The sequence below is a fragment of the Phalangium opilio genome, unplaced genomic scaffold (genome assembly GCF_054372755.1).
Source record: "Phalangium opilio isolate 3A_F unplaced genomic scaffold, DU_Popi_V2 ptg000014l_1, whole genome shotgun sequence".
Taxonomy (NCBI): domain Eukaryota; kingdom Metazoa; phylum Arthropoda; class Arachnida; order Opiliones; family Phalangiidae; genus Phalangium; species Phalangium opilio.
In genome coordinates this window covers 1,760,742-1,786,723 of record NW_028324149.1, presented here as the reverse complement: position 1 = coordinate 1,786,723, position 25,982 = coordinate 1,760,742, and the positions used below count along the sequence as shown (strand labels likewise).

General features: G+C 34.1%; 2 protein-coding genes across 2 annotated transcripts; one reads left to right on the top strand and one right to left on the bottom strand.

Moving 5' to 3' along the window:
• The first annotated feature begins 161 nt into the window (after nt 1–161).
• Elp2 (elongator complex protein 2) lies at nt 162–4,545 on the top strand. Its single transcript, XM_089865191.1, has 15 exons — nt 162–355; nt 468–608; nt 671–893; nt 952–1,086; nt 1,163–1,306; nt 1,364–1,536; nt 1,596–1,868; nt 2,352–2,543; nt 2,612–2,756; nt 2,824–2,954; nt 3,543–3,720; nt 3,786–3,901; nt 3,964–4,076; nt 4,130–4,237; nt 4,300–4,545. Exons 1-15 carry the CDS (start codon nt 227–229, stop codon nt 4,466–4,468), a joined length of 2,370 nt encoding a protein of 789 aa, XP_089721317.1. The 5' UTR covers nt 162–226; the 3' UTR covers nt 4,469–4,545.
• Nucleotides 4,494–25,982, bottom strand: LOC149705023 (uncharacterized). Its single transcript, XM_089865201.1, has 5 exons — nt 25,823–25,982; nt 9,119–9,339; nt 8,833–9,038; nt 8,175–8,344; nt 4,494–5,559 (listed from the first exon to the last, which is right to left on the bottom strand). The coding sequence occupies exons 1-5, from the start codon at nt 25,828–25,830 to the stop codon at nt 5,406–5,408; spliced, it is 759 nt and encodes a 252-aa protein (XP_089721327.1). The 5' UTR covers nt 25,831–25,982; the 3' UTR covers nt 4,494–5,405.

The following is a 25,982-nucleotide window of genomic DNA, read 5'->3' as shown; positions in this document are numbered from 1 at the left end:
ACTGGAGTAGAAATTGGTAAAAGCACAATTTTGGTTAGAAAATCGTTGTTCATGGCTATTATTATAATTAAACAATATTTAATTCAGTATATCCTTTTGACTAATGTTAATTTATATTATTTCTCTTTGAAAGTGACGTTTAAATAATTAATTAAATTGATACTCACTTACCCGGAAATGTTATCCGTAAGACGGAAGTACTGCCCCTGACAATCTGACAGAAATCATGGCGGCTTTGGCGACAAAACACGTGTATCTTTCCACCGCTTGCAATCCATCCCCGCGATGTTTGAATTGGGGAAAAGATTTAGTGTGTTTTGGTGCTCGAAACGCGGTTATAATATACAATCCTAAGGTAAAATTAACCAAAATAATTTAAAACTAATAACATAATTAAATTCACACCTAAAATTACTAAGCCTTGGCTCCTACCCACGTTTTTACTCAATGTTTACATTATTTGACAGGAGTATTCCGTAGTTCACACGCTTGTTTCGCACACGAAACTTGTGAATTCTGTGAAATGGCTCACAGAGAGTAATTGTGACGAGCTGATATCTGGCTCCGTAGACCATACAGTAATAATTTGGGCTAAAGTACAAAATAATGTAAGTTTCCTTTTTTTTTTTTTGGTAATTTTATCCTTGATCTCTAGAACAAATTTTGACAGTACGTAGCTAAACAAGTACTTAAAGAACATTCTGGTCCCGTAACTGTTGTCAATAACTGCAAATTAGACAATGGTATTTACTTCCTGGCCTCAGCCTCAGTTGATAGTTCACTGATAATTTGGGAAAGAAATGATGGATCCAATTTCCATCCTCTTCAAAAATTAAATTTCGGGAATGGTTTTGCATTAGATGTAGCTTTTACTATTCTACCTAATACCTCGGGTAATTAACATTAATTAAACTAATTTAATTCAAAAAGATTAAGTTTAAATTTGTATAGATATTTTACTCGCTGTTGCGAGAGATGATTCAAAGATTCATCTTTATACAAAGTGTAAAGACGAGGAATTTTACCCTAAAATGGTTTTATTGGGACACGAAGATTGGGTTCGAGGCTTAGATTTTACTTTTGATGGTTTGTAGGCCTAAGAAGCCACAAATACGGTAATTACAATATTAGTTTATCGGTAATCTTTGTAAATCTTTTTCAGAGACAAGTGAGGTTTTATTGGCCTCGTGTTCGCAAGATTCTTTTGTTAGAATATGGAGAATAAAGCCTGTAGTTAAATCAGAGTTAATTATAGATGATTTTTCTATTAAATTAAAGGGAAATATATTTAAAGTTAAAGATAATGGTATTAGAAATGATTTAATATTTAAAAATTTGGGGTTAAATTTAAATATTCTTATAGAATATACCGTTACTGTTGAGTCTGTAATGGCTGGACATGAAAATTGGGTTCATACTGTAAGATGGCAACCAAAAATAAGTACCTCCGAACCACCGAAGTTAATATCAGCTTCTATGGATAAAACTTTAATTATATGGGAAGTTGACGCCGATTCTGGCTTATGGCTTGAAAAGGTTTAGAAATTTAAAGAAAATTGTACTGAAAATGTTATAATACGCAGCAATATTTTTAGGTTAGAATGGGAGATGTTGGTGGCAATACTTTAGGTTTTTGCGATGTAGTTTTTAAAGCGGACGGACAATCATTACTAGCGCATGGTTATCAAGGATCGCTGCATCTATATCATTTTAATCCAAATGGGGAAATATGGGAACCAGGTGTGGTTATAAGAGGTCACTTTAGCGATGTTTTGGACATTGCTTGGGATCCTGAAGGTCATTACCTATTAAGTTGTAGTTTAGACAAAACTACGCGTTTACACGCACCTTGGATTAGAGATAATTTGGTAAATATAATTAACTTCAATCTACAGATGATAACATTAAACTTTAAAACGATGACCTTTTTCTGAATGTAAAAGGAATGAAATATTAATTAAAAATAAATGATGTCTTATTACAAAATAATTAGTACATTTAATTAGTCTTAAAAATAATCAAGGACTAATGCGCCATCCGCCATTGGTTTAGTGGCGTCTGCTAAATCGAACCCCTTATCCCTACAGGATTGGTTGAATTCTCACATCCTGATATAGGTCATGGTTCTATTTAACAAACGCCTCTAAACCAATGACGGATGGCGCAGTAGTCCTTGATTACTTCTAAGACTAATTAAATGTACTAATTATTTTGTAATAAGACATCATTTATTTTTAATTAATATTTCATTCCTTTTATATTTAGAAAAAGGGGCGTTCTTTTAATTAATTAAGGTATAATGTTGTCTTACCCTGTTTACTTTTCCTTTAAATTAATTTAATTTAATGCAGATTACGTGGCATGAAATTGCGCGTCCACAAATTCACGGTTACGAAATGACTAGTTTATCCGTATTAAACAGAACTAGTTTTATCTCGGGTGCGGACGAAAAAGTCATAAGGATTTTTATGGCGCCCAAAAACTTTATAGATAATTTTTGTCAGATAACAAAATTAAATTTTATTACTCTAAATGAATCCGTTGTAAGTATGAAATTAATCTCAATTAAGGATATAATTTAACTATTAATTAATTAATTAATTAAAAACAGTTAGCGGAAGGCGCTAGTGTTCCATCCCTTGGTCTTTCCAATAAAGCAGTTTTTCAAAATGATTTAGATGAAAAAGTAGACGCGGATGAGAAACACGTTAAGGATATGTACCCCGATTTCTACTTTACTCCAGTCACTTTAAATTGTATAAAATTAATTCAGCATTAATGAATTAGTTTAATTGAATTAATTTAACATTAATTAATTAAAAGGTCCGCCGACTGAAGAGACATTATTGCAAAATACTTTATGGCCAGAGACTCAAAAACTTTACGGTCACGGCTTTGAAATATTTTGTTTGGCTTGTAATCACGCTGGAACTATATTAGCCTCGGCTTGCAAGGTTAATTTCGTAATTAACTAAGTGAATTTAGTAATTAACTAAGTTAATTTAGTAATTAACTAAGTGAATTTAGTAATTAACTAAGTGAATTTAGTAATTAACTAAGTGAATTTAGTAATTAACTAAGTGAATTTAGTAATTAACTAAGTGAATTTAGTAATTAACTAAGTGAATTTAGTAATTAACTAAGTTAATTTAGTAATTAACTAAGTTAATTTAGTAATTAACTAAGTTAATTTCGTAATTAACTAAGTTAATTTCGTAATTAACTAAGTTAATTTCGTAATTAACTAAGTTAATTTCGTAATTAACTAAGTTAATTTCGTAATTAACTAAGTTAATTTAGTAATTAACTAAGTGAATTTCGTAATTAACTAAGTGAATTTAGTAATTATCTAAGTGAATTTAGTAATTAACTAAGTGAATTTAGTAATTAACTAAGTGAATTTAGTAATTAACTAAGTGAATTTAGTAATTAACTAAGTTAATTTAGTAATTAACTAAGTTAATTTAGTAATTAACTAAGTTAATTTAGTAATTAACTAAGTTAATTTGTTTAGTTTAATTAATGGTAATTTTAAAATTAAGGCAACGAAAACGGAATACGCGTCAATAATACTTTGGGACACTAAAACGTGGAAACAAATAACGCAATTAACATTTCATAATTTGACCGTAACTCAACTCGCATTTTCACCCGATGATAAATATCTGCTATCAGTATCGAGGGATCGAGTTTGGGGACTTTACGCGGCCATTAATGAAAGTAATGCGCGCGATTTTAACCTTAATTTTAGCAGCTAATTACTTACAAATATTTCCCCCAATAAGGTTTTGTTAGAGTTGCCAATTCAGATAAAAAAACGGGAATCCACCAAAGAATAATTTGGAGCTGCGCTTGGTCGCGTGATTCCAAATATTTCGCGACTGTTTCAAGGGATAAAAAAGTATACTAATTAATTAGTTAAAGTAGATTGGTCCCCAAGTACTAGTTTAACGTCTATTTAAGTTGGTTTTATGGAAATATGACGCTGGAACTTCACTAGCAACAGGATTTGCAGTCGAAACTGAAGATTCGGCGACAGCGGTTGATTTTGCTCCAATTAAAACTAAAAATGATAGGTAAAATATTAAATTTTTGTTAATTAGCGTGTTACTTAACTGTTTTTCAACAGGTATATTATAAGTGTTGGATTAGAAAATGGCGTTATTCTTATTTATACTTGGAAAGCTGAGGCTTTGAACGCCAATGATTTTCATTTAGCCGACAGATTGGATCAATCGTATCCTTTTTTTTTTTTAAACTCTTTGATTATTTTTGTTAGAAACTTAACTAAACATTTAGAAATGGTCATCATTTGACCGTTAAACGTTTGAAATTTTCACCTAAAACTGGACGAGCTGGCCAACCGATGGAAACAACTTCCACCTTGGTACAACTCGCATCCTGTGGCAGTGATAATTTGGTTAGAATATACGAAATTGATACTGAAAACTTACGCACTCTTAATTAATATGTAATTAAACAAATTATTTAAATAAAGTTTGTATATTTTGTTTATTGAAATAAAATCCTGTTTGGTTGTTTTCATTTGTGATTTTGTTGTATATAATTTTTTTACATACTAGCGTAATAAGTTATCTTCTTGATTCATTAATTGGTTTTTGGGAGGTTAAATAGTTTATAGTACTGGAAAAATTAACATTAAAGCGATTAAAAGGAATAAAATTCGTTAATTATAAAATATTTCACACTTGGGCCTTGGCCTGGTAGCCAAGTTAGGCTTAGCTTTGGCCTTGGGATGGTGGACACGTTAGGCTTAGCTTAAAACGCTTCGACCTAAGTTAAAAGCCATAATTTCAATTCTTAAATGCCAGCGTAAATAGTTACATAATCATACTGAAAAACTAACATTTAAACTAAAAACATTAAAATTAGTTAATAAAACATGTTTGAAAAGAATTTATATTATATTTTAAAATGGGTTCTGTTAAGCCTAATATACGGGGAAAATGGCGGGAGATTCAAACGTAGATAAAAACAAAGCGTGGGTGCCGGGCCTTGGCCTATTTATAAAAGAAAATGGTTCTACGTAAAAACTTTGTCATAAATGTATAAACACACTGTCCAAATAGAATTTGTTCGATGCTGCTTTTTCATTAGATTTTTGAGCAATCTTAATTAAATATATACCTTCCAATTACTCTGGGTTAACAATACTGAAATACTTTAACGGTTGGTTTTCATGACGCGCTTGTTTAAGTTTTATTTAGGCCTAATTGTAAAATGCGTTCTTTCGGGATTGTTGTCTCAACGTGTAAGGAATGTTGTCTCAAAAATGTACGATCCTTAATTTACCTCCCGTTTATAATTAAAATAGTTTTCATCAGGTGTAAAATTGTAAATACGGTACGTGAGTGTCATAACCATAAAACGCGGGTCAGAATCTGTTAGTTTGGCGTCATTGACGTGTACCGTTTAAAACTTTTGTTTAAAATAATAAACGGTAAAAGAATTAGTAGGGCGCAAATAGCCATCGCAAGAGTGTTGACCACCAAAACCTGTTCGCCAAGTTCGTCATATTTCGGTTTGCCATCTTGACCGCTGTCCATTTAAAAAAAAATTAAAAACATCATACAATTAAAACCCAGTAAATTCAATAAACCTCTAAGGTTCAAATCACGCAATAATTTCTATATATCTTTCTCTGAAACCATAAGTTCATAAGATATGTTCACCATAAGTTTGTCACTGGTTACAAACTGGAGGTTGTCATGAAGTGACGTAGGTCATAGATTCGAGGTAAAGCGATTCCTGTCAAAGGCTTAGTACAGACTAAATAGGAAGATGTACTACAAAACCGCGTCGTTCTCGAACTAGTTCTCAGCATTACGAAGTATAAGTAGTGTCATACTTATGGAACATATCTTATAAATTTATGCAGAAACTTTAAAAGCATTTCTAATAAAAAATTATATAAAACCAAGTATATCAAGGACTTTCGACAGTTGATAGATATTTCAACTTAACTACGTTGATGACCTATTTATTCGATCTTGTTAAAAAAAATTAAAAGGTACCACGGCGAGATTTGGTACCGCGACAATTTGGTTAGGGTAAAGGTAGGCTCGAATTGGAAAAAAAAGGGTTTGTTAAAAAAAAACGTAAATAATTTCAAAATAAACAGAATGCTCGTTAGTTAAACAAGTCAAACGAGGTTCGGGTAAACAAGCGTTGATTCCCTCCCTCTAAATTACTAATTATACAATAACAAATATCTATTGCCAAGATTTGTAATTGCCTCATTAAAATATTTGGATATTTTTGACTCACACCTAAATATCCTTGAAACGAAAAAATAAATTAAAACTTTACTGATGAAAAACTGGTTTTAAAAACACAATTCTTTATAAATTTTCATATTTTTCTCACTTAGAAAATTAACTCGTGATTTTACGCGTATTCATTTTTAGAGAAGGCCAACTAAATCATTGACCCAAAGATTTCTTTTTACAATACAATCGAATCGTCCATAAGTTTATAATACGTTCCTAATAAGTATGGCGCGTCCAACTGATTGATACTTAATTCACGCCACAGTTCACTCGAAACTACTTTACCTAAGAAGCTGTAACTTTGCTGGGACCTAAATCTAACATGGTAGGTACTAACTAAGGAATGATTTTCCCCAATCCCTTTCCATCTTGGAAAATGGCGACCAAAAATATAAAATTTTAACTAATGTCTCTGGTTTGATTGATATTTAGTAAACCATCCATAAGTTTATAAGATATGTACCATAAGTATGACACTATCTATACTTCGTAATGCAAGTAGAGACTGGGAGCTAGTTTGAGAACGACAAGCGAGAAATGACAACACTCTGGTTCCTATTTAGGCGGTACTAAGCCTTTGAGAGCGCCTCACCAGGCATCGCTATGACGTAACTTCATGACAAGCTCTCAGTAACAAACTTAGGAAACATATCTTATAAACTTATGGTCACACTTATTGAGAATAATAGAACTTAGCTTAACAAAAAGATAATTAAATTCCATTCGATTTTCAATTAGAAATACCATACCAAATGGAATAGAGTTACTTTTCGGGATACGCTTGAAAACATTTTTCACATATTTTATCCAAATTCATTTCTAAATGGAAATATATGGGCTGCCAGTGGTGCCGACTGATACAACTATCCCATTGTTTCAAACCCTCCATCGCGCGCACCTGCCTTAAGTATTTTATTTTACAATAGCGGATATAATAAAGAGGTCTTTTGTTTGGAAATGTTTAGAAATAATAGCCTACACGTTTTCAACATAAACCACCTTAGTCCGCGCGCGTAAGGTTTGCCAATTCAGCTGTTGACCAACTTCCGGAAGTTAGGCCTACAATTTAAGTTAAACCAAACCGGTGTTTAAACTTAATGGGGATTAGTTTGAATGACTTATTTATGTCAAGATTCAATTCTTTCGAGGTCTTTAGCCTTAAATTCTATTTTTAAACTAAATAAACATAAATAATAAAGAAAAAGTAGGCATAAAACCAAAGAGAATAAAAATAATAGGAGTTGAAGTTAATTTATTTGAAGATAATTTCCCATTTTTCTATTTATTTATTTAATATCAAATTTATCGTGCATATTTCAACCAATAACTGCATGGGGAGAGCTGCGCGCGCAACTGTTAGTAGAAAATAGGGGAAACAACTCTCGAGTTGAGTGAGTGACCCCTCGATCTTTTTTTAACACGATTTACTTTTAATTTACGAAAATTAATTAATATATGATTTAAATAAAGGCTATTTTTAACAGTTTTAACAAAAGAATACTAACATTACGGGACTACCCGTTGTGTGTATAAGAGTTTTGGTGTAGACGCCCGAAATTTCATCCCAATATGGGACAAGCTAAAACGTTTTCGACCTAAATATTGCTACTACGTTATATTTTAACTAAGATATCCCAACTGAGCCCCTCTTTCAATTGCCTACGGGGTGGGCGCGGTCAGCAACCAAAAAAAAAAGAGAGAGAGAGAGCTTCGTTTCTTCAAGAATTTCGTAAAATATTTCGAAGAAGCCAAGCTAACACGAATGGGATGCAAAATAATTTTTATCGGATTTTTCTTTTCTTTTTTTAACGATTTTCAATTTTTAAATTCTAAATTCTCCCCCGCGTCTCTATGAAGCGGAGATATTATGGAAATGAACGTTACCTGAATCTGTATCTGGAACTCTGCATAAGTCCCGTAAGTGTAGCGGCTGCACCCAAACTAAAGCAAATGAGTCCAAAGGTAACGTGAGTTGGTAAAAGTCGTTGACGAAATTTGGCCGTAGAAGTATCGCAACACAGTAAAACCAAGAACGATACGAAACCCACAACGAACTGAAAGAAAACACAAACAAAATACTTTCGTTAAGCCTACTTTTAGGGTTAAGAATTTCCCTCCAATTTTCCCCAAAACAATGACTCAACAAAATTACTTCCATATTACTAAGCCTACTTTTAGGGTTAACTCTTTGTAAAACCTTATAAGCAAAACCACGTGCTAAACGTAGTAAAGTTATCTCATACTGTAAGCCTAATTTTAGGGTTCACTTTTCCACAAATTTCCAGGCATTTTCCCATCAATGACTTAACAAAATTACTCCCCCATACTAAGCCTACTTTTAGGGTTAACTCTTTATAGAATCTACAAGAAAAACCATGCGCTAAACGTAATTTTGTTAAGCCCAATTTTAGAGTTCACTTTTCCACGATTTCCTGCCATTTTCCCATCAATGACTTAACAACATTACTCGCGTATCGCTAAGTCTAAATTGGTCTAATCCATTAAGCCTAATTTTAGGATTAACAGTACAAAGAGCGCTTACTTGAAGAGCAAAAAGTCCAATGGCAGCCAAACCAATCCACGAGTGCATGGTATAAAAATGCTTTCCTTTGGGATTGTTATTCGAAGCTTGAATAGCGGCTACCAAACCAATAGTAATAGCCGAAATAGCCAATACGAAAAATATCGTGTGCAAAACTTTGACGTAGATTTTCTTGCAACATTGGAAACTGCGATAGGCCAACATAGCTAAAAGAAAACGAAACAAAAACAAACATAGTTTATAGTTTTCAATTTGGAAAACGTGGAATCTTGCACTTTGAACTTACATTGTCCATTAAGGAAGATGAATCCACCAACCATCAAGACATAATGAAGATTATACTGTCCGTGAGTATTATTAACCCACGCCACCCCATCCTGATGTTGTAAAACCCAGTAAAGAATCAACCCTAAACATCCGAAAAGCAAAATTTCGGAAATAATCATCAGAAAACCAAAACTGCATCGCACTGCTAACGAAACTTCGTTGGTCGAAGTCGACTGCTTCCTACAAAAATTAAATTAAAACAAACAATTTTAATACACTAACCTAAATTAACATTCAATAAATAAACACCTTTTAAGAAATATTGCCATAATTTAGGCTTAACAATAACCAAACTTTATTAAGACTGGTCTTGCAACGAAGTGGGTGGTTTTTTGAAAGCTCTAGTGAATCATAAACAAAGACAGTAGTGGTTCAAAATCCTACTGGTTAACGAAGTATAGGTTTTGAAAGCTACATGGGGAAACTCAACGCTGAAAAATGCGTCATAAAACCTAGTGGGGGTTAAACCGTACCAGGGATATTGCACTAGACTAAAATCTAATTCCAAATCGACTTTAAATTAAGTTTCCACAACGCTATAATAAATCCGAGAGGCCAATCACTCGGAGTAAAGGATCGCCAGCAATCTTTAAAAGCAAGACACCATGGAACTCAAGAAGAGTGAATGTCCCCTCTAATAAATTACGTGACCTTAAGTATCAACTTACAAGAAGTACTTTCTTACGAATCGTTTAAAAGGAGTTTGATGTCTTAGATCCATTTTCATATTCTGAGCTTGATTCAAAACTGATACCGAAATACAACACAATAGATGTTTTGTGAAAAGTCTACTTTTGAGGACCCGACTAAAAGCCTTCAAACTGGAAACTAACAAAAGCCTTTCAATCTCAAAGTCGACGTTTCAACTCAATCAAAAAGAAATTAATTTCATTATTTTTGTAACCCACTGCATGGTGTTGATGTTGAAACTTCGTCGTTGTAAGTGAGGTTTATTTAACCTTAAAGTATTTCACGCTTGGTTTACAATTGCTCGTTTTTAAACTTATAGAAAATTGCGATTGAAACGAATAAGTTGGTCCCAAGCCAAATAATCACTTGATAAAGGAGCCTTCTTCTAAAATGTTACGCTTTGATTCTTTCCGAATTTTAAGACTGGGATGAATTTAAACATTTCAATTTAAGTTTTCTGTACTAAATGTAGGTGATTTTACAGCTCAAACATACGCCGGGCAGAATTAACAAGCGTTGCTAATTACTTCTAACTGTAAACTAATTTTTAATTATTACTTAGAACAATGTATGTATAAAGGTTCAAAAACTAATGATTTTTTTTACAAAAATCATTACCAACTATATGTTAAGAAAGGTATGACTGGTATCAAGTGTGTTGAGGGATTCAGTGGATTGGAACATGAATTGATAATTAGCAAAACATTCGTATAAATGTAGATATGTTCACTCATACGTGGAATACGGGTTATTTAAACGAGTATAAGCAAGAGTTAATAAAACACCGTAACGAAAACTGACGCCTTAATTCACTCTTGAAACCAATTTTAAAAGAAAAACCTCTATTTTAATTCAAATCAAAGGGGATGGTATTCTTTTAAAAAATTCTTTTAAGAAGTATTTTTCTCAGGTTGAATAAATATCCATTGATTTTAATGATAAGAAAGAAAAAACCATTTATACCCAAGTATAATCTAAAACCGGTTAGTTTCCAATTTCGAGAAATTGGTAGAGATAAAGAATATTCTAAGCCCCTCAAATAGTATAGTACTTTTGACCTTGACCTATACCAAAGTGTTTAATATTACTAGTATTAGTCGAACGAAACCAGTATACCTGAGAAAGGTTATCATGGCTTATGGTATTTTTACAGTCAGACACGCATAAATTACTAAAATGTCAAATAGAAGAATCTATACTGTAGATAATATGTTAATTAGACCATAAGTTCATAAGATATGTTACCATCATAAGATTGTCACTGGTTACAAGCTGGAGCTTGCCATGAAGTGAACGAGGTAGGTCATAGATTCGAAGTTAAGCGACGCCTGGTGAGGCACTGTCAAAGGCTTAGTAATACAGACTAAACAGGATTAGATGGAAAAGTCCTGCAAAATTAACCACCGAGTGTAGTCTGCAATTCTCGCTTGTCGTTCTCGAACTAGATATCTCGAGCTGTAAGTCTCTCAGTAGCATTACGAAGTATAGGTATGGTCATACTTATGGAAGGAACATACCTAATAAACTTATGATTAGACATATATACCCTTTTTGGGACCACCTATATACCCTTTTTGGGACCACCTATATACCAATTTCTTCAATACGTTAATTCTAATCTAACCTCTTCCTGACTTTTAAAAAACAAATCATATTTAGTCGTTTCCTTGGCCCTAGGGTATTGGACTAACGACAAAAACATCGTTGGAAATGTGTAGGTGTAATATTTGAAATAAAACTTTACTTTTCAAAAGACTGACTAATGGCACACTTATATGGATCCACAAATTATGACGAAGAAAAAAAAATATTAAAAATAATGGAATTCATTCAATTAAGTCGCCCCATTTTTTCCCAAGAGAGCGCGCGAGGAATTGTGACACGTGACAAAAGCCAGTTTTCCCGTACAATTAGTTAATGACTTTAGTTATTTCTACTTTCAATTAGAATAGGTGAAAGATTTGAAGAAAAAATATCTTTTCCGGAAAACTGGTAAAGATTCAAAGAAAATGTTTTTTAAAAATGGCTACCCTATTTATCTGAATGGGCCCTTCGAAAGTCGGAAAATATTAAAAGGGGTGTTTATATTACGTAATGACTTATACTCTAGCCAAGTCATATTCACCCAAAAAAAGGAGGGGGGCCATGTGCTTGCCTTTTAAAGGTGTTATGAAATGAACGTATGGTACATTTTAAAGAAACTATAAAGGGTGTTCCAAAAAAAAGGGTGGTGGTACTGAAACACCCTGTATTTACACTTCTATTCACTCCCTTTAATAAACCGAATCTCCTCCAGATTTTGGCAATGTTTAGTTTAATATATCTACAACCCGCAAAAGGACCCTTAATTTATTTCAACGCACTAAACTAAACCCCCCAAACCCAACCCAAAGTTCAACCAAAACCTCGATGAATGAAACTAAACCGAACAGTTTTATTTATGCGAACAGATGGTGGAACTTCGAGAAAGCTTTATTATAAATAAATATATATAAACGATTCGGAATCTAGGTCTAACCATTTATTAAAGCATTTATAAATCAATGTTTATTAATCACATTAACATCAAAATTACTCTTAAGTTCAGTAAACCTCAAGAAAAAAATGTAACCCTTCCTGGTCAATGGTCATCCTACAAAAACTTCTTTCCAGAATAGAGGGAAGGGGGTAAAACTATGCCCTACAAAACGTCAGGTCCCATTTAGGCTTTAGCCAATCAGGTGGTGCATACTGTAGACGAAATTGTTGCAATGTACAATCAAGGAGGATAATATGGAGGGCCGACTTAGCCTTTGGGGGGTGTTAAGTGATTTTTGGAGCTCGATCCTGCTGACACCTGGTTCATTTACGGAAAACTATTGGTTTGGCGGGGGGGTGAGGTAGGGGGATATTTCTTTTGGCGAATCGCGATGGCGGACCGAATATGTTGCAGACGACAAAACGTTAGTTTTCCGCAGATGAACCAGGGGCCACTAGCGTAAGCAGGGCTACCAGTCACTTTCCTAAAATTATACTAAGTCGGCCCTCCATATTATCCTCCTTGGTACAATGGCGTGAGAAACGTCACGTGGAGAACTTGACCACAACTATAACTATATACGAAACCAAACCGGTTCGGCGCGACTTTGAAGACCTAACATTTATTAGGTACCGGTGGTCACCAACGTATCACAAAGAAACGAGTTTTTACCTCTCCGAGTGACGTATGTCACGGAGAGGTTCTAATTTCGACGTGTGTGTGTGTCTGTCTGTGTGTTTGTCTGTTGTTACACCCACGTGACCGCGTTCGCAGTTTCCAAATTGGAGCAAACGTGTTCGCCATTTCCGAACTGCTTTCACAGTCACGGAAATGGCTCCTTTACTTTAGTTCTCACACCATTATCTTCTCGTCTTTGTCCATCCCACACGGACACCAGTCTGTACTTACTGGCTTCTAATCACCACCATCTTTTGGTCTTCGTCCATCCCACATGGACACCAGTCTGTATTCATTGGCTTCTAATCACCACAATCTTCGGGTCTTCGTCCATTCCACTTGGACACCAGTCTGTACATACTGGCTTCTAATCTCCACTATCTTTTGGTCTTCGTCCATCCCACATGGACACCAGTCTGTACATACTGGCTTCTAATCACCACCATCTTCTGGTCTTCGTCCATCCCACTTGGACACCAGTCTGTACATACTGGCTTCTAAACACCACCATCTACTGGTCTTCCGTCTATTCCACATAGACACCAATCTGTCTTATTGGCTTCTAACTCCATAGTCATCGTTTGGTTTAAGACATTCGCGGCGATCAGCTAGGGTTACGAGAAACGTCTAGCCTCCCTAGGGTGGGTTGTCCACCAAAGGTTTTCGCAATTGCGGTTGTTCTTGCTTTTAGCTGTAGTTCGACACCCTTATATACTACCTATTTGAGTAAGGTAATGCAACCGGCGTATGCTTCATTTCAAACGCCAAAATTAGTCAAGTCTCTCAAGAATGTCTAATTGTTCTTTATCAACGCGATGTAACGCTCTATAAGGCGAACAACTAACGAAGAAAATATTTAATATTAATTATATTTATTTTAATATTTAAGATAATCTAGTTTCTCAACTCAAAATTAAAACGGAAAGAGTTAAAAAGCAGCCTATGTTTTAGTCTGTGTGTGTCCGTCCGTTAGTGCACCGCGTTAGCAGTTCGCTTTGTTTTGTGGAAAGAAATCCTACAAAACCTTAATATTTGGTTTTCTCATAATATATTATTAATATATGGAAATATTTTTCGTAATTTCGATGCCTTTAGTGGTTTTGTAGCTATAAAGCTCTGTTTCATTCTGATATCCCAAGAATATTTTTTATTATTATTATTTGAAATCGATGTTTATATATTACTTAAGCTATACTACATCTGTTTATAGCATAATTCTTTCTAAAGTGATTTCAAGAAGAACGCAACTATATTGGGCAAATGAACTTTTATTTGTCATTAGGCCTAGTGAACCAAAAAGTAAACGCTTGGGTTTGGTTTTCGTTTCTGTAATACAGAGACATTAACGGTTCAGAGTGAGCCGAAAGTTAAATACACTTTTAAATAATTAGGCTTAGACTTTATAATCATGGTGGAAATCTGGGCCGCGTTCAGCAGAGCTCAGCGCTGTCAGGCGCTGTTAGCAGTGTCATCCAGAACGGGATTTTGTTATTGAATTTTGACGTCACGGTGCTCAGTGAGCCAGCGCGGTCTTCAAGGAAAATAGTCGGGTTTTTGGATAACGTGACGTAAAACGCGTAGTTCTCAGCTTGGCGAAAAAGCATGGAGGAATTAATACAAATAGCTCTTGCTGATTCTGATGGGACTATAGCTATTTAATTGGCGTGAAACAAGTTGATCACGCGAGAGCGGCGAGAAGTTTAAGAGACATGTTAGTTTCTATGTTTAATTATAAAAGTTGATCTTATCTATCTCCATAAATATGTTATCATACAATTTTTGTTAAGCCTTTGTACCTTGCACGCTTTATTGCGCTAGCTTCATTTTTAAAAGACCGATGACCGGAGAAAAGCTATGACGACAGATCTCACCAGAAAACGTTTTCCAAAATCCGCTGTCTTTTTTGGTGAGCTCTGCTGAACGCAGCCCAGATCAGTGAAAGGTCTGATCGTAATCGGATTATAGCTTCGTGTGTTCATGCTTTTTATGGTGCGCATTTACCTTCAGTGTGTGTAGCCACAAATTAGCTTTGGTGTTATGTAACTTTAATCGTCATGTTGACAAACTAAGAAAATTGTTGAGGTGAAAGGAGAGGATAGTGTTTACATGGCAACCCTGTTGTGAATATGGCTTTGAACATAGAGGGTATACAGTTGAGGAGTAGCAAATTGGGCCTTTACAAATACGTAAAGGTAATATCCCTCCAAAGTTTTATCTCTTTATTTCCCGTTTTTCCCCCATCGGATGATTTTAATGTGTACAAGTATATCCTTATTGGATGTAAAATGTCGTCTGATTTACAGTATATTTGCTATGCTTTGTATACTGCTTTAATATTTCATAAATTTTAACTTCAGTATTTGTTCATAAAAAAAAGAAACATTTCCATAACTGGGTAAATAAGTTTGTAGGTAGTCCTTCTCTTGACTCGGAGAGGTAATATTTTGGTTTTCCCAACTTGTTTTTCCATAATTTTGCATAAATAAACCGGTTCTAAACATTTCAAGTAAGAGACATCACGAATTCAGCAAAAAAAAACCTTTAAAACTAAAACAATTTGACATTTCTTTTAACAATGTTGCTATTAAGACCGTCAAGTAAGCACACCAAATAAAATAAAAATCTTAAAAATAACTTTCTCAATTAATTATAATTAAATTTAAATTAAAATTAATTTAGAGTAATATAATTAAAAATAAACGCTATTAAATCTACTTAAAAAATTTCATCCCTAGTTTGATGATGAAATAATCTTATAGTTTCGGACCAACGATTTCCCAATGTCCTTCCAATTACTTCCGGGTTGGCGGTAAATTTACGCGCCAAAATTACTACTATACTTAAAACAACGCTACTACTACTACAACTATTACGGTTTCGAACCAATCACGTAGGCCTAACATGTGTCTGTCGAAAAGTCATTGAAGCGTTGACCCGAGTCCACTATAGGCACCACTAAATTTTACCACGTTCTAATTTTATACCGCGAGACAGTTCCAAAATAATTACAAGAGCTTTCCCATAGTTCTAATTTTATATTGTATACGTAATTGTGAACCTTCTTTAATAAATATATATATTTTTAAAGATAATTATGCTAATTAAGGGACGGAGTTATGCCGTGGGAGAGTTCATCGAGTTTCTAATTGTAAAAATGTTTCACAGTCGTTTACAGCGAACTTAAATATAATTGCAATCATTTGTAACGTGTCTAAATTTTAATAATCCCACGCGTACACTACTGTAGCGGCAATGATACCAATTTTAACGGTATCTCAAATTCTCAAGAAAAGAATTTAAATCACTGGTTAATAATGAGATTCGTCACCGTGTGGGATTCAAGAATTTCGTTTATATTTTTAATTAAACTTATTAAAAATTCCGTTATAAATTTGGCAATCATTGCCAGCCAGCTTCCTACACCAATTAAAAAAAATATATAAAATTTCAAGGGTAGGTGACACAACTTTATAATGTGTGTTCCAAAAAGGGGCAATTAATAATTATGGGACGCTAACAGTGACACTCTCCCTTTAATATACAACAGTATAGATTAAAAGGGCAACTGACACAAGGTGAACAAAACACCTCTGTACAAATAATTATATAAGAGACATTTTATTTTCAATTAATTTAACTATATCCGATTTCATTCGACTCGGGTTGTCCATGATCTCAATCGATTCCAAAAAACACTCTAAGAGATTTTTGATAAGTTTAATTAAATTTCTCGGTATTACTCCACACGGTTCCTAATGCATTCTTAATTTTCGTCATATCATAATGACCCTTTTAACTGGTTTCCGCTGGCGGCAGTCGCGGTATTTCATACAAAATTATACTCCTAGCTAAGAGAGAGGTGGGTTTTAAAATATTCCGAAATTATCGCGGAAGAGAATATTTTCTTTAACTTGTTAATAGAGCTTTTTCAAAAGTTGGGGGGTAAAATAGAGTATGGTGTGTTGACCACCTTGTTTTCTTTAGAAGAAATTAACAACAGGAATGTTCATTACAAAAACAGCAGACAAAAGGACTTCTTGGAAATTTTGAAGCCTTTTCTAACGTCTTTGTTGCCAACAAACCCTACCATAAGTTTATAAGATATGTTCTATCCATAAGTATGACACTTCCTATACTTCGTAATGCTAGAGACTTACAGCTCGAGGTAGTTCGAGAACGATGGAAGCGAGAATTGAAGTCCTACACTCGGTAGTTAATTTTGCAGTCCATCTAGTTCTTATTTAGTCTGTACTAAGCCTTTGACAGAGTCTCACCAGGCCTCCTTCGCTTTACCTCGAATCTATGACCTACCTCACTCACTCACTTCATGACAAGCTCCAGCTTGTAACCAGTGACAAACTTATAAGGAACATATCTTATAAACTTATGATCCAATCAAAATTCCGCCTTAACCTGGCATTAATATCAAGCAGAAGACACTAAAAAAGGTATATTATGTCGAAAGAACTTCTCACGAACAATGGGTAAATGTTTATGAAGAACCAACCTTGTCATATCCACAACAAAATTCTAGTGTTTAAACCGCAGTCAAAATAATACACAACAACTACAACTACAGCTAGAGCAAATTAATAAGTCTATTTCTTTTCTTTTAAAAAATAAAACAAAAAACACTGGTGGTATTTTCGACATAAAATAATTTGTATTTAAGGTCGCCAGCATTTTCTGTTAGGGTTGATATAGTATTTAAGCGGTTTGGTTATACTGTTATCCTCCCGAATTTCTTATGAAAGAACCGGTTATTGAATGGGTAAAACCATGTCAATTAAAGATTACAGCTAGACAGCAGTTATTTTCAAGTATATTGCAGTGCCTCCCGTTACCTTTCGGTGTTCAAAGGAATTTCATGGCGACCTTGCTTGGAGGAGTAAATACCCAATATTATCGGGCGAGTTTTAAACTTTGTCGACCTGTTTTTCAAGACGTAGAATCGACTTTTACGAGTCTAGAATTAAACTACTACGTTTTAAAAAAAAATTTGGTGCCATACCACAAATTTTCATCGATTTTATTTGAAAGAGATATTTAATGAAAATTGTTAATAAAAATATCAATGTGAAATTTAATAATATATTTTTTAAAATAATAGCAGAGATAGAAAGAACGGCGAAAAAACCTGGTTGACTGTATTACCATAAGTTCATAAGATGTTACCACCATAAGTTTGTTACTGGTTACAAACTGGAGCTTGTCATGAAGTGAATGAGGGTGGTCATAGATTCGAGGTAAAGCGACGCCTGGTGGTGAGGCGCTGCTGTCAAAGGCTTAATAATGCAGACGAAATAGGACTAGATGTAAGTCCTGCAAAATTAACCATCGAGTGTAGGACTTCAATTCTCGCTTCCGTCGTTCTGGAACTATAGCTCGAGCTGTAAGTCTCCAGAATTACGAAGTATAGGAAGTGTCATACTTATGGAAGGAACATATCAGTTATAAACTTATGTTATTACGTAATTATCCCATCCTTTACGTGTCATAATCCAAATAAACAATTTTCCGCTCCGTTGATTGGAATTTTATAGTCCATCGTCTAACGGCACTGTAGACAAACTTCCTATTCAATCTAAACACCCTCGGGCCTACATCCTGCCATAACAACACTACATAATAAGTTAACCTTTCATAATGGAACCATTCAATTTTAAAGAAAATATTTTAATAATAAAAAAAATACGCAATAAAAAGAATTTAATTAATTAGGAAGTCTAGAAACGATGTACCATATACCCAATTGAACCAGATTATTTATTTATTAATAAAAAACTCGTTCTATAAAATCACTGACCCCTAACCCCCTTATCTAGAACTGTATCTCTGTTAACCCTTTAGGATGTCCCGAAGAAGTACAATTTCGTAGCTAGCTTATTATCCTAAATTATGTAAATTTATCACAACAGTTTTTATATTTATTGTTAAGAAATCACGAGACTGCTGACGAAAATAATCGGTATAGTAAATTGCTGCAGACCTACGAAACGGGCCGTCTAGGAGAGAGAAAGAGTGAGAGAGCAAGACTTACTCCAAGCTTTTATCTCCAGTAATTAAAAAATTAATTAGTAATTACAGATAATAATTAACAATAAAAGGAAACACAGTTTGGTTCGGAAATTAGGGCTTATTTTAGTGACTTTCTATTTGTTTACTTAGAAACTACGAAAGGATTTAAAGAAAAACATTCATTCTAGAATCTAGAACAGATTTCCCGCGTGTTTTTTTATGGCGGGAAACTTGACAAACAAACGAAAGAGTGAGTACCACATTCTGTTCCCGCCAAAATCTAGAGTATCTTCCTTGACTGTCTTTAAAAAATAGTCAATCTAAATAAGGGAGTTACTTTTCTTCGCCCCTTGTTTATTTTAGGAATTTGTTTGTTTTTTGCCCCAAGAGTCTACCTTCTTGACAAAACCGGATCAAAATAAGAGAAAGACTAGGCCTAGCAAATCAAGAAATTCAAAAATCAAATTTTACGAATCTACCAAAGATATTTCAGGTGGTTAAGTGGGTTAAATCGAGCAAGCACTCTCCCTTGACCACGCCCCTATAGACAGTCCAACTCATTACCCCCTGGTCCTACTTGAATAATTTACATAATAAATTACCATAAAAAATATAGTAAAAGGTTTTTACCTGATTATTAACTCTTCCATCACAAAAATCACAAGCGCACAGATACGATTGGTGTTTTTAATAAAAAAAATTTAAATATTTAAATTAAAAAACCACGTCAAATAATCAGTGAAGATTCGTTTCCTGTAATGAAGATGTCTCGCTCTAATTAACTTAATCAAGTTTAGTTCTTTTACAGCGACACTTATCTAAGATAATTCGAAATAAATTAACGTCACAGTTCCGATTCAAATTGAATCACAGCAACGAGTGTCTCGGCTCCTTCGTCTGAGCAACCAGACTTAAATCTCAAGCCGTTTATTACAATCCTTGAGAGACGCGAGCGAGAAGATATGATCTAGGCTAAACTAACAAAAATAACCAAACGAAACTAAACTTTCTTTTCTGTTCTGTTCTTGCTAAGCGACTGAATATAACTCAAGTTTTTGTGGCTTGGCTAGGCTAGCAACTAAAAGATTAAGATTTTAAAAGTTAAGGGAGTCAACGTTAAGTCAGTAATGTACTCATTGGAGTCACTTGCTTGCCAGAAAATCGGCAGGGACTTAAAACATTTCGACAGGAGATGTTTGTTTTTATTTGTAGTGGTGGCGGTGATGGTGGTGTGGTGGTACTTGACTTCCGGTTAAATTTGTTTTTCTTTCCAAAGAGAGAGTGAAGTAGATGGATGAATTATACCGAGGATATTTAGATTCCTTTTTACAATCTTGACAATTCTCCAAAGATAAGACAATGTTAACACTAAATAGAGGACGTTTTTGACCGTTTTGCTTCATTACTCGAGCCCTGATTGTTGCTACCTCCAAGTATTTAGTATCGTTGGAAAGGATAGAAATAGGACTATAACATATTCAAAGGACTTCCCCGTATCTCTTACAGAACCAGAGTTAAAAGGTGTCGAGTAAATAAGCTTATGTTAATCCTACGGAAAGGACGTTTATGAACATTTTGCATAATATCTCGGGCCCTGATTGATGTAGCCTGAAGAATTTAGTATCGTCACAAGTAGAATAATCTTACACCAAGTTCCTATGTAAGATTTTTTGCCGTAGCCTCTGGGTCTGAAAGTTCTGACGTTAAGCTTTTTAAATTTCCCAACGGAGCTCCCGTGAATGGAGAGATAAAATTTCTAAAATATTGGCCACGACCGAGAACGAGCTTTTGAAGCAGCGCTCCACAGCGGTGGAGAGTGAAGTGAAACAGGCGGGTTTAATTTATTTATCCGAGTAAGTTCAAGCAAGGGGGGTGGAATTTTTTTAGTGAGACCCAGCTTTCCGCGGCTGATGTTAGTTGGCGCCGAGAAAAAACGTTAGTAGAGAAAAACTTTGGGTGTTCAACTACCATTTACTCTACAGTAAATACATTCGGCCTAGCCTTGGGATATCAAGTTTTAGGAACACTCGAGATGAGACGTTCGTTAGAGAGAACCTGACACACAATACCCTCATTCCTAGGCTGGAAAGCTATGTCCTTTTAGATCATCTCCTTTTGGTATCGTTGGAAAGGAGAGAAATAGGACTATAACATATTCAAAGGACTTCCCCGTATCTCTTATAGAGCCAGAGTTATGACCTTCTAAAGTGCTTGTGCTTGTACTGCTGCTTGTGCTTGTAAAAGTGCTTGTACTGGTGCTTGTGCTTGTAAAAGTGCTTGTACTGGTGCTTGTGCTTGTAAAAGTGCTTGTACTGGTGCTTGTGCTTGTAAAAGTGCTTGTACTTGTAAAAGTGCTTGTACTGGTGCTTGTGCTTGTAAAAGTGCTTGTACTGGTGCTTGTGCTTGTAAAAGTGCTTGTACTGGTGCTTGTGCTTGTAAAAGTGCTTGTACTGGTGCTTGTAAAAGTGCTTGTACTGGTGCTTGTGCTTGTATAAGTGCTTGTACTGGTGCTTGTGCTTGTATAAGTGCTTGTACTGGTGCTTGTGCTTGTATAAGTGCTTGTACTGGTGCTTGTGCTTGTATATTTTAGCACCAATTTTCTTATTTATTGAATATTGATATCGGTTAATTTATCGGTATCGGTTTAGTATGGGTTTAATCGAAGAATCGGGTAAAATATCGGTATCGGTTTAATATCGGTTTATTTGTTGGATCGGGTAAAATATCGGTATCGTTAGGTATCGGTTTCCCAAGTATCGGATTATATCGGTATCGGTTTAAACTGGTATCGGCCCATCTCTATTAATTACTAGGGCCATGATAGTTCAAATTTAACTTAAAACCCCCTTAGTATTTAGTATTATTGAAAATGTAAGAAATATGATTAAGACATAATCCGTCTTGTATGGGTACCATTTCACCCTCACTTTAAACTATTTTATGTTATTTCGTCACAACAGTTTAACAATAGATTCGAGTCGTTTAATTTCGACCTCGCTTCGTTAGCAATAACTAAAATTAACTTTCTTAAGCAGCGTACGTCATAGGAAGATCTCAAGCGTACAAAAATCAATTAAAAAAATACAGCTACATTATTAAACTATGAAAATAAAAATATGCATAAAAATAATTATAATTTAAATAATAATTACACAACAAATTTTGATACTTTTTTTCTTTCTTAGTTACTAATTTTTAACTTCCTTAATTGCAATTGAATTAATTAACATATTCCAAAACAAGCCGGAAATTGAGCTACGTGTTTTTTCGTTTTAGATCTTTGGCAGCAGATTAAATTAACATCTGACGCAAGAGATAGAAAATAAACTGTAATTCTATATATTGAATATTTAATCATAGAATCTCTTAATGGGAGAATGAAATGGCAACACAAACATTTTTAAATCCCTTCATATAAATATAATAAATAACATTGCCTTGCCTCGCCTAACCATTTCAACCTCCCTTTAAGATAAATTCAAATTAATGTTCTATAGAACAGGAAGAACAGTTTTGAATATTTTCACTCGAAGGTGTTTTTGAATAATCAAATCATTAAGGTAAAAAAATATAAAAAAATAATTGTAAAGAATATTTAAAATCGGGCCTCTAAAAGACTAACACAACTCGCGTGTATTTTCTCTAGGGTCATCCATTAAATATATTAACAAAAATATTTTACTTCAAGGCCAAATTCAGTAATTTCTAGTTAGTCGTATAGCGCTCAAGGCCAATTTAACTAAAACCCCCGTATTAGGAATATTATCTAAGGTGTGGTCAATTTTACCTGTTACTACGCGTAAGACAGTACAAAGGTACCCCCTGCCTTTGGCAATACTCTTAGGTGACAATGACGCGTAAAACATTTTCTGACTAAATTGCTACGTAATAATATTATAAAAATTATAATGCCCTCCCGGCGGAGCAATTACGACACCCTAAAAATTGAAAAAATGGCAGCTTATGTTAATTTGTCATCAACTCGGTATGGTGTCAATGTCGCCTAGTGCCATTGTCGAAAATTTCGTGGTGGTACTTTGAAATTTAGACTGTAATGATTAAAATTGGAATAACATCGTAATATCAGAAGTTAATAAACTCTTTGTAAACGTTGCGCTTCAGTTTAGCTAGGGGGCATACGTACCATACCAAGAATTTAAATTAAAAATTAATATTTTAATATAAAATTATAAACATTAAAAAATGGCATAAATTTGGCCAATTTTCTAGCCCTAAATACTTCAAATTATTAACATCTTAATTGCACTGTCTTTACAAGATAAGTTCAATTTCCTAAAACCATTAAAAACGTTTTTTTAAGGAATTTTCGTTTTTAGTACATTATTATTTATTTTTATTTTTTTTTAGTTTTTCTGCATGTCAAAGCTTCGATTTTGATTGCGTGTAAGCCTTTTTTTCTTTCTCGTAATTTAGGCTTAAGTTCTTAATAAATTATTAGTTTTCTTTCAAAATAACGACAGTTTCTACAACTCTACAAGGTGGTATTTAGCCTGAAAGTATCAAAAGTCGACCTACATGCTTCGAAATGAAAACTAGTAAAAAAGTTGTCCCGCGGGTTAAGATATTACAAAACTGAGGTTGAATTTTATCAATTTTACAAACACAGAAAATATGGAGCAATGCCTTTCATTTTACTAGGAATTATATAAAAAATAAACTAGGCCTAAATGTTTTCAAAGAGAGAATATAAAACGTGCGACCAGGCTCCTTGAAACTACGTAACAAGTAGTTTCATATTCTTAAACACGCGCTAGCCTATATTATCCCTTTAAAAAAATCGGTGATACCAAGACCTTTATCGCTAACAATGACCCCCTAAATAACCTTAAGTTTTTGTAGCTGTCTTAGTAAAGAAGTTGAGCCGAGTTGCGCAGACAGTTGACCCTACAAGGGGGGGGGGGAAAGGCGGGAACGAACAAACTATAGGCCGGGGGAATGGGTTCATTCCATATATAAATGGCGGGTAAAAAAACGCGGGAAAATCATTTAAGGAACCTCTTCAGGTATTTCAAAAGACATTAGAGGTAAAGAAAAAAAATAGGTGGTCGTTGTGTGATACACGATGAAGTATGGGGCCTATTAGATCGGGTAGTACCATCCATGGCTTACTGACTAAAGACAAGCAAAAAATTATATAAAACTTCGAAAGGAAAAAAAACCCTAAAAAAAATGGGTCTGAATTTTTATGTTTTTTGAAAGGCTCTTTGTGGTGACGGTACCATTAAAGGAAGTTATGGTTTTTGCGTGTACATAACTGTACTATAAACACAAATTATGATGTAGTACCGTTTTTTAGCCGTTCTAAAAGAGGGTTTCTTTGAGAATTTTTAAAATAAAAAATATATTTTTGGGTGTAAATCTTCGTTTCAAATTTTCAAAATCAATTTCTGATAAATTTCCACATGTATAATTTTACATTTATTAAGGATTTGTCCTGAAATTCGCCGAGTTTATTGATCTAAACCAATTTCCCTGACTTTACGAAGTTCGTGGAAAACTTAAATTTCCACAAAACACCGCTAATCTTATATAATCTTAAATGAAATACGTTCGTGACGGGGCTTTGATTCAGTGTTGAAATATCAAAGTGATTGTGAAAACGTATTCACTATATACATTAGTGTTCATAGATTGTGATAGACTTAAGTTCATATCGAATTTAATTTACAATAACTTTAAATTTTAAAAGGGCTAAACCGAAACTCTCTAAGTAGGGAGGTATACTTTGATTGTTGAAATTCACAAGTATTTTATAAGCACATTTCGTAAATGTTAAAAATGGTTTCCCATGCAGCGTTTCTTTTCTAATATACTGTTTTTAATAATCCGGTTCTTTCTCTCTTTTTTTCAAGTGACCTTACATAAATATACATTTCTTAAAGTTTCTCGATTTAATTTGGAACCGTTAAAACTGAAATAACTTGAAAAACGAGCTTCGTGTGTGGGTGAGAGGGGTGGTTGAGTTTTTTTTTTAATAATTTGGTCTAATGCTTGCTCAAATATTTCCTGCATTATTTTCAGCTCAATATAAAAATAAACTTCCTGAATTATATATTATTTCCATCATAATCTAGTCATAGTCACCAGTGTCTCAAGGAAATTCCTACATCGGGTTCTATCTCCCAGTTATTTTTAATTTACTTACTTTTAAATTTAGTGCTAATTATAAATAAGATTATTTAAATCATGCCACTCTATCTTAATCTTAATTCTAAAAAGTTACCTTTAGATCAGTCGTTGTGGTTCGTTACTAAAAGTCCCGTACCTTTTGGCCTATTTTTCGTCTACTTTTCTATACTATACGCTCCGGACTGAAGGGGGGGGGGAATCTTAGGTCTATTATTGGTTTAAAACTAATTGAAAATTTGCAACATGGGTTCGAAGTCACGAAAAGGCGGGAAACAGCCACCATGTGACCACAAAACTCGGGTTTAAAGGTTAAGTAATAATGAGAGGGACATAAACTATAATTATAAAGTGGCATTAAATACCGTACCATTATGAAATTACGACGTAAACTTGTACCAAACAAACAAACAAATTTAAAAATTTCCCGTTTGTAATAAATAAACAATTTTCATCTCCTTTTTTTTACAACCACGAGCTAGGTTAAAGGTTAGAAATATTTTTGGCATCATGGCTACATGGCATACCGCCGCCACTTGTTGCGCGATCCATAGCCTCCAAAAATAATCTTTCACGAAAATTAACCCCGAAAATTAATCAAGGGAAACTTACTTCGACATTTTCACGTGAGTTTCCAGCTTGACGGTGAAAAATTAATCCAAATTAGAAAGAAATTAAGCACAGACACTGACTACAGGATCCGAGACGAAAATTCAACTGATCTTCTTTTGACGGGTCGCGAGATTAGAATGAAGAGTGAGTAGTTTTTCGT

Excerpts from the sequence above, each read along its gene's own strand:
- LOC149705023 (XM_089865201.1), bottom strand. Across the intron at positions 9,039-9,118 it reads CATCTTCCTTAATGGACAAT|CTATGTTGGCCTATCGCAGT; the intron begins GTAAGTTCAAAG and ends GTTTTCTTTTAG. Across the intron at positions 8,345-8,832 it reads TTGGACTTTTTGCTCTTCAA|TTCGTTGTGGGTTTCGTATC; the intron begins GTAAGCGCTCTT and ends GTTTTCTTTCAG.
- Elp2 (XM_089865191.1), top strand. The coding sequence starts at position 227 with ATGGCGGCTTTGGCGACAAAACACGTGTATCTTTCCACCGCTTGCAAT. Across the intron at positions 1,087-1,162 it reads CTTAGATTTTACTTTTGATG|AGACAAGTGAGGTTTTATTG; the intron begins GTTTGTAGGCCT and ends AATCTTTTTCAG. Across the intron at positions 2,955-3,542 it reads TATTAGCCTCGGCTTGCAAG|GCAACGAAAACGGAATACGC; the intron begins GTTAATTTCGTA and ends TTTAAAATTAAG.